Source organism: Hippocampus comes, unplaced genomic scaffold (genome assembly GCF_001891065.2).
Source record: "Hippocampus comes isolate QL1 unplaced genomic scaffold, H_comes_QL1_v1.1 scaffold94, whole genome shotgun sequence".
NCBI classification, from domain to species: Eukaryota; Metazoa; Chordata; class Actinopteri; order Syngnathiformes; family Syngnathidae; genus Hippocampus; species Hippocampus comes.
In genome coordinates, this window is record NW_017806059.1 from 1,366,452 (window position 1) to 1,376,012 (window position 9,561).

Below are 9,561 nucleotides of genomic sequence, written 5' to 3' on the forward strand. Positions count from 1 at the left end.
CATTTGAATCAGGTGTGTTGTAACAGGGAGACTTGGAAAACATGCAGGACAGCGGCCCTCCAGGACCGGAGTTGGACACCTGTGTTCTAGGGTCTAAAGTCTCCGTGCACGTACATAGATGTAGAATTGGTGGCACACTGGCCCCCTCTTCTGTGTGTGTGTGTGTGTGTGTGTGTGTGTGTGTGTGTGTGTGTGTGTGTGTGTGTGTGTGTGCGTGTGTGTGTTTGTGTGTGTGCGACTCCGTTACGGTCACTAACTACACTGCCACAAAAAATAAATACATACAGTATTTTCCGCACTATACGGCGCACCTAAAAGCATTCAATTTTCTGACAGTGCACCTTATCATCCGATGTGCCTTATATATAGATCAATATTGTGATTTATTGGACGTAGTATTTTAAATGTTCTCCCTGTTGCAACACACCTCATTCAAATGAACAAGTTCAATGTCAGGCTTCCGCAGACCTTGCTGATGATCTGATCATTTGAATATATATATATATGTGTAATTTTTTTTTTATATAAATTTGTCTTCCAAGCGGATCATGAATGGATGTACATGTGGTCCAGTCTTAAAATGTTTTCTCATCTATCGGCCCCCCAGTAGCAATAATTAAAACTGTAGGCCCCTCCATCATTTAAGTTGCTCGTCCTTGTCCAATAAGATGACAAAGAGGATATGATATCTAATAAATGCGCATGAGCGTTTATTTGATATCCTACCACAGTGTCCTGAACTGTTTTATTCATGACGACGAAAAGTGTCCGGGTACATGGACCTTAAGCTGGGTTTCAGGGATAACGAATAAATGCTCAAACGAGGCTTTCCACAAAAGCTTGTGGAGCTGCTGAAAACCCCATTGAAAGATGCTTTCCATTTTTAAACGAGCCGGGAATGACCTGAGAATACTGATGTCCTTTCCCAAACCTGTTTGATGAGTTCAAAGCTTCACCATGCTTGGTGAGCCAAAACTGCACACGCTCTCAAATTTACATCAGAGCTACGCCAAAGTTGCTCTACATTGACAACAAAGAGATGGACAAGCTTCACACAATGTTATGCCCTTTAGCGAGCTACATACATACTGTACACTGGCGGACCCTAACCATTATACAGTGTTCAAACTAATGTAAAAGTCCTGACGCATTTACTGGAAAATATTGAGTTTCCACAATTAATATTGAGTATAAATGTTTCCTCTGGCACACCACGCTACAAACTTCTCCCGTGGGCCAGTGCCTGCAAACACAACATTGTTTTCGACTAAGATCACGTTGCTGTGTTTCCAAAATGAGTGCACGCTAATGAGTTTAATCATCTTAAAGTTGTTGTGTTCACCGAGAAATGGATTTGAATGGAATGGGTTTTACTCATGTGTAAATAGGACACATGATAGCAGAAAATTCCAAATGCTAATGTTGTTGGCAACATCCTCATGACAGCTTCCTATAAAATGTCACAGGCTGCGGTGGCAATTTCAGCAGCCTTGATGACAAGAAAAGTGGCGTGATGGTGGCGCTATTGCACACTCCCATAACAGACCAAAAGTGTTTGAAGAATGTGTACGATGGCGTCCAAATATACTCTCATGAGCCTATTCAAATGATAATGAGCTGAAAGAACTGTGTCTCTCTGCTTTATTGAGCTAATCCTGTGAGCTACTTGCTTTCACAGAGGGAAGTGGCAGGACTCTGCTTCACGAGTAAAAATGAACACATTTCTTCAAATCACCTGTGTGTGTGCGGTTGTGTCTCTCCAGCTGACTGCGCTTAGGGAAGGCCTTCCCGCATGAGGAGCAGCTGAAGAGTCTAGGTCTGAGGGAGCTGGGCGATGGGCCGGGCTGGTGCACTCGTTCATGCTCCTATTAAGAGGTCAACATATGCAAAGTAAATAACATTGAACAGTTTCTAGCAGGGGTCTGCTTTTCAAAGAATGTTGTATAAATGATCATTTGAAACACTTGCAGATATTTCTAGAAATAAAGTGTTGCACATTGGCATGTACTGTATCTGTTTCTAAAGTTGTCCCGGACATTAGCTACTGTGGTGTGGATCTTAAATTTCTGGATAACTGCAACTGTCGTCACAGGAGCATCATCAAGATGCTTGGATGATGCTTGTCCATAATTTGCTTCCTTATCCCCTGAGACAAATCTCTCTTTTGCTTTTTAGGATCCGCAGGAACCCACTAAACGGTGGGTGACGAGTAAGCGATTCTGCTCTGCTATATCCACTTACCTTAAGATGCATTGCTCGCTTAAAGGCTTTGTTGCAGATGCTGCAGACGTGGCATCGGTCTTTACTATGAGCTTGTCTACAGTGACGGCGTAGAGAGTTGGCATTTGGGCATAGAAAATTACAGTAGAAACATTTGTGCTGATTCTCAGCCTCCGTGGGGTGACTCTTTCTACCCTTACAGCTATCATTTTCAATCTGGAACATAACCCCCCCAAAAATGGTGTCAGTTAATTTATTAATGCATCATGAAAAAAAAGAAATGCATGATCATAGACAACCACAATGTACAGTGCATGCATTTTTTGTGTATTTAAATACTAAAGTGCACAGTATTAGTTCAAATGAGCCACAGCCGCCCATGAACTCATCCAACTCGTACTTCCGATTTATGTACGTACATTATATCCACTGTCAGAGGTTCCCATCACAGATTGGGAATGATGGCTGACCAGTATGACTGGCTGGCCTGCAATAGCTTGTTGCCCAGATTGTAGATTGGAGTCATTCAGCACTGCAGGGAATGCCTGACCCTAAGGATGAGAATAAGAATAACAATTTAGAATGCCAAAGAATCTGAAACCTGGGGAAAAAAAGGTAGTTGTAGCAGCGCGATAACAATTAACAAAATGTTCTTGTGAAACGTCTCTTACCTGTGTGTTGAGGTTTACAGTAACGCCATCCAACATACCCTGGGCATCTGATAGGGTCAGTGTAACGCTACCATCATTGGCCACACTTCCTGGTGACAAGACTAGGCTTTGAGATGAAGTGCTGTGTGATAGCGAGGTGCTAGACGGAAGACTGGTGACTGTAAGAAAAATTGCGTATTTTTAAGACTTTCAACATCATGTTCCTGCTCAACTGGAAGGTTTATGGCAACCTTTACTGTTTTCTAAATAGCGATTTTTGTAATGAAACAGAAATGGATGATATTCAATTTGTCGAATGATTTACCCCAGGAAAAGTAATTGTATCGTAACAGACGCATATGTTTTGCAATTCTTTCCAAAATTATACAATAAACAATAATATGAATTCATTTTGGCCAGAGATATTTGATATGATATATAATATATATATATTTTTTATATAATATCTCGCTTACAAATTTTTACATTGTATTTTCTTATTGTCTGTACAGTGTCCTTGGTGTCCTTGGGTGGCATGAAAGGCGCTTTTAAATAAAATGCATTATTATTATTATTATTACAATTCTTTTCCACTTAAACTAAGAAGGGTAAAGTAATGAGGAGAACAAGGCACTTCGATTTTCATCATTATTTGAGACAACAAATTCTATTTAACTGATATAAATTTGAAACATAAACAGGCATATTCTTCACAAGCAAAGTCCTACCAGTCATTCCAGTGTTGGTGGGGTTCTGAGGTAGAAGGTGGTCATTGGTGATAGTCAAGGTGGCGTTGGTGGGCTGCCCTGTGAGTGGTGATGCAAGTCTGAGGCCACTGTTCATCTCTGCATTAGTGCTGTGCTGGGGGAGTAAATCCTGACCTGCGGGTATATGGAATCAATGTGACATTGGAGGTTAAGTGGTATGTAACAGTATTGCTTTTGGAACTGCTGTGTACAAATTAGAGTGGAAGGAACAGTGTATTGAGCAGTTATCCGACAATGCGCATTGTCATTTTGCTTTGAACACATTTTAGAACAAGTGTGCTCTTGTGAAAGTCTTTGAAAAATACAGCACCAGACACAATACGAGTCGGATTGATACTTTTGATGAAGCCATTTAATTAATTTCAGTACCAATGTTCCTTGCTGTAGCGGCATGTATCCTAACATAAATATAATTTGGGGTTTTGAAAATGTATTATCCCCCCCCCCCAAAGAGATCATTAATATACTTCTGAAATTATTCTTCTTAGTATTTTATTTTAACAAAGGGATAGTTGCTACTTACAAGAAGAATGGTACTCAACCTTGACAGAATGTTTCTTCCTCTCTACTATTGTCTGAATTCCTAAAAAAAAAAACCTAAATCGAGTATACAAAGGCCATGTTCCTACATAATTAATACCTGATATGGTGAGAGTGATCTCTTGAGGGTTTCCTGATGAGGTGTTGGAAGCCGAAGGCGTTGCTTGCACTTGTGCTAGTGCATGTGTGAGGCTGGAATTGTTGATCGTGAGTGTAATCTCTTGACTGCCAGCGCCCCCACTCACCAACCCAGTGCTGCCCATGACATGGCTCAAGTCCTGAGAACCTAAATGATTAAAGTTTACCATTCATTGTTCAGCTCAAGAACTATTGTGAACACTTTCCAGCTACAGGGGGAACCTACCTGCAGTGTCCTGCTCGGAGAGGCCAGCCATTGTGACTTGGGCAGGTGCGATGGTGGATGGCTGCAGGCCCAGGCTGGTCAGGGGTTGGAGGACAACATTGGCTGACACAGATGCGTCACCAGTAGACATAAGCTGACTGCCAGAGTGGAGGACAAGACCAGTGTCGACACTAAGAGGCTGTGAGAGAAGGCCGCCCTGCTGTAGAGTCTGTTGGAGAAGGGCATGGTCGATCTGCACAAAAAAACATGGCAATGAATGACTTTGGTAACTCTTGAAGACTCAGAATTTGTTTGACATTGATTATTATTACATTTTAACGAGGTATGCATGATCACATGGTATGAGGCTATATGTGTGGCCTAACGCCAATAATTAGAATTAAATTAAACTATATAATTGAAGATGGCATGCTTGAGTTTGTATCAGCATGGCCTAAAATCAATGGGAAGGATTCATTTGACTTTTGGTTGTGGTGACTGAGTGTACAGCTTCAATTACATATTTTAATCTAGTGAAATCAGATACAAGTCCCTCATGGAAAAAAAAAATGTTGCCTTAAAAGATAAACAAACTCAGCTCAGCTTTTAATGACTAAGAGACATAAACTTAATTCCTGTACTATTGTATTTTTGTTTTTGTCGTTTGCAGCATTGTAGAATTGCAGAAAGACGTCTTTCAATTATGCAGTGCAGTAGATTCAACCCGACCTAGAACATATTTTTAAATTCATTCCTCCTCGACAGTGTCAAAGCTAAGCCTTGTTTTGGAGATTGTGAAGATGCATCCAATGCTATCGTCTAATAATCTACCAGCTATTAGTATGCCTTTAATTTGTTATAAAGTATATTAATACAAGCAGAGGAAATTATTCCACAGTGATTCTTACTCATGTCTTAAGTTTCCAATGATTTATATATAAATCGATCACTTTGCACTCATGTTTGAGGCGTGACTAGTTTAGAGTTGTGAGGAAAGCCACAGCTGCAAGAAACGAACTAAACAAAAAAAAACAAAATTGACAAAGAGACATGCCTAACCTGCAGAGTGATGTTGTTTAAGTTGCTTGTGTCGATGCCAGAGATCTGGACATTCGGGCAGACCAAGTTGGCGGGAGTCAACTGGAGGTGAATCCCTTCAAGTGTGGTCAGCCCATCTGATAGGGACACATTCACATCTCCTGCCGTCATGAACACATTCATACAAACAGTTGCGCGCACACACACGCACGCACGCACGCACGCACGCACGCAGGCAGGCGCGCGCACGCACGCACACACACACACACACACACGCACACACACACACACGCACACACACACGCGCGCACACACACACGCGCGCACACACACACGCGCACACACACACACACAAAATCAGAAAACCTGATCACCCATCTGTTCCATTTTTTTGGGTTTGTTTGTTTCAACTCAAGAAATTTTTGCCATTTAGTAATCGTTATATTACATGTCCAATGTGTGTGTGTATATCTGTCAGAGCAATGAATGTCAATATACAAAAAGGCCAGGACCCTTGCATGATATGAGTGGGGAATAAACATGGGAGTAGATCATTCATATTTTATACATGAAAACGACCCATGTAAAAGCATTAAAAAGTAAGGATGCACCAAAACTATCAGACCAATATTGGAGAAAGAATGGCCGAGCCTCTGCTGCATGACACAGCAGGTCAATAAGCCACGGCCATCACCAGGGTGAAAAAAAAAACATTTTATTCTATACTTTGTCTTTTTTCTTTTAATTTCATTCCAAGCCTGACCCTCCAATGCTGTTGCTACACACATTCCTTGTCTGACAACAACACGCAGGACTTCAGTTGTAACTCAGACATAGTGATGTCTGATGTTCGTCCAGTGACTAAATGCTCAGCTTGACGGCATAATGGCTGGACAAGGACTACAAAATGGCTACTACTTGTATTGTGCAATATGGGTTCATATACTTATGCAAGGTACGCCAATATATATTTGTACGTATAAAGATTTTTAAATATATTTTGAAATAAATAAATAAATACATAAAGTAGGTAGATCACTTGGACTTGATCATTGTACAAATAGCTTACATGCTGAATAAGTGTGCGCACTCCTGGTGTAGGTAAAGCACTTTAAACGCGCACTTCATTTACCATCATAATAAAATTGGATGTTAAATTTTTTTAACATCTAACACGGGGGTTTTATTTTATTTTATTTTTTTTTTAGCAAAAGTCCAAGTAGTATTCCATTTGAATGGATGTGGGATGCAGTGGTTAAAAAAAAAAAACATTAATGAACAGGGCGCCTTGAATTAAAATTAACCTGGGGGATTGCAGGCGTGTGTTTGGCGAAGACAATACTAGGCAAAAATATAAGAACACCAGATACTGTACATATCAAACTTGAGAAGATTGCTATGTTTCCCTAACAGTACTTCGAAATGGGCCGTCAGATGTACGCTTTAAGGCCTCATTCTTCCAGTATTAATGCTTTATATGTGCCGTGTGTGTATCATTGTGCAGTCAAGTTTAATAATTTTGGCCAGCTACAATATGCTATTTTTTAAAGCGTTAAGTTATTAAATGTACATGAAAAATAATTGTTATACAATATAGAGAAAATATTAACCTTATATTATTGCAAATGGCGGACATCTGTGACGTGCACTTCAATGTTTGTTTCTTGCTATGTGGGTTTGTGCCATCCTTGAATGGTAATTTTTGGGTGGGTCATATGTGGGTGGGCATATGTGGATCCCCCAGTAGCACTGATGAAAAATTGTGGCCATTCCAACATGTGTTGCCCCTCCCTGTTTGAGAGGATATTGGTTCCTCCCAAAAACCAAATCTCTCCAACAATAAAATGCTGACTACTGGAGAAGAAGGGCAACAGATGTGAGTTTGTGGTGATCAACACCAAGAGATGGACATTACGTCCCTGGGACGGAACGGTCCTTCTGCCCATCCTGGAGAGATGCCCATTTTGGAGACGGAGGATGAGAGTTTTTTTTAAAAAGGATGGCCTAAACAAGGACAGAAATGGGTTTTCGTCCGTCCTCATAATCATCCCTAACCGGGTCAAGTACCGACAGATGCCCATTTAATTTATTTTATGAATAAGGATGAAGGGATGATGATGGAAGGGTGCCCAGCTAGTGGATGAAGTACTGAGGACGCGCCGGCAAAATTGGATAAAGTGTCCTCATCTGTGTAAACCACATTTCTGAACGTCCTCAACAGACTCCAACATTTGGCTTCCAGCTATTCAGCAAAGATAGTGCCAGATGATGGTCAAGTGTCTAAAATTGATGATACTTACAAAGTCAGTTCCACAAACAAGACATCATCTTGAAATGCCTAAGTTGTTATCACCGGAAGGATGAAACCAAAAAAATAATATGTGCATCTCCCGGGCACATTATTTTGAAAAGGAACAACGAATATCCTGCTACAACATCTATGACACAAACTTGCCGACGGCTTAAACAAGTGGTGTGAAAACGTATGACTCCACCTTTTCAAGTTTGAAATGCAACTTAGGTCACACTGAACTCACAGTAACCAAGAAATAAATGGTAAAAATGTCATAACAGTATGAGTATCAAAATCAAATACTCTTTATGCCTGTACTACTAGACTCTAACAGACTAACAAAGTTTTAGGTTCATGGGGTGTGAAAGCAGACCGATACCTGACATTGAGGCTGGCAGAATTGCCTGTCCCACCAGGCCCGACTGTAAAAGATTCTGGTCAAACTGCCCAGTCAGCACTTGGTTTGCTGGGAGGTAGATGTTGTCAGGGTTGGAGGTTTGTAGCAGCCCCACAGTCTGAAGCGCCTCTGATGCTGTTGTATGCTGGCCTTGTCCTGAGGCACCGGCATGGCCCATAGCTTCACTATGACTGGTTTGAGCAGAAGACGAGGAAGGACGCTTGGACTTGCGGTTCGCTCCATTAGCCCTGAAGTGGCACTGGATGTGTGTTTTGCGATGCCCGGAAGTTCGAAAGCGAAGGTCACAGAAGGGGCATTTGAAAGGCTTGGAGCCAGTGTGGAGCCGCATGTGCACCTTTAAGCTACCCTTTGTAGAGAAGGAAGTGTTGCACATGTGGCAGTTGACCAGTTTCTGACCTGCAAAAATTAGAAGACATGGAAGAAGTGAATGTGAGGAAATGAATCCAGGGGTATAACAAAAACCCATTCCAATAGAGCAGGAGTCGGCAACCCAAAATGTTGAAAGAGCCATATCGGACCAAAAAAAACGAAAAACAAATGTGTCTGGAGCCGCAAAAAATTAAAAGCCTCAGAAAGAAGGCAACACACACTGTATGTATCTATCTGAGCTATATTAGCCTGTTATCAACATGACTAAGTTGGCTACAAATACACAACGAGAATTCATGATTAAAAGTTTCCTTGCAGTTCATCCTGTAGAGCAGGGGTGTCAAAGTCAAATGGACGGAGGGCCAGATAAAAAAAATTGCTACAAGCCGAGGGCCGGACTGATCGAATGTTCATTGAAAATTTTAAAAATGACCACATATTGTTTATTGAACCAAATTTAATTGACTGAAAACCTAACAAATTCATTCCAATATGGTCAGATAAATAAAGCAACATTTTTTTATGGCTATGTCAGTAAACTTTAATTTTCAATAGGCACAAAAAATTTTCCTTTGTATAAAAATACCCATAACATGAATGAAAGAAGCCGATATTATTCAAGGCACTATCACTAGTCCATATTTTCTCTTTTAGCAAAAGTAGGCTAAATTTACTTAAAAGAAAAACAAATAATAGTGCAGTAATTTTCGATCATTTACTCGAATAAAATATTTTTAAAACATAATTGGATTGAAAAACAACAAAATAAAGTGCAAAAATGTATAAACCAAAAACAACACTTTCTTCAAGAAGTAACAAGCAGCGAAAGCAAATATTGCACTTTAATTTTTAAACTTGAACTGAGTAAAAACTCTTAGTATGTGATTGCACAGTATATTATAAGTAATATTCACTTCTTTGAG

General features: G+C 40.4%; 1 protein-coding gene across 1 annotated transcript in view; it reads right to left on the reverse strand.

Moving 5' to 3' along the window:
- Positions 1-9,561, reverse strand: part of znf236 (zinc finger protein 236) — a 44,925-nt gene that overhangs the window by 2,548 nt on the left and 32,816 nt on the right. Inside the window, exons 22-30 of the mRNA XM_019893081.1 lie at positions 8,231-8,665; positions 5,580-5,719; positions 4,542-4,773; positions 4,278-4,463; positions 3,599-3,751; positions 2,892-3,049; positions 2,640-2,771; positions 2,242-2,436; positions 1,736-1,865 (exon numbers count right to left, since the gene is read on the reverse strand). Coding sequence (XP_019748640.1) covers positions 1,736-1,865; positions 2,242-2,436; positions 2,640-2,771; positions 2,892-3,049; positions 3,599-3,751; positions 4,278-4,463; positions 4,542-4,773; positions 5,580-5,719; positions 8,231-8,665 — 1,761 coding nt within the window. The remainder of the gene's footprint in view (positions 1-1,735; positions 1,866-2,241; positions 2,437-2,639; positions 2,772-2,891; positions 3,050-3,598; positions 3,752-4,277; positions 4,464-4,541; positions 4,774-5,579; positions 5,720-8,230; positions 8,666-9,561) is intronic.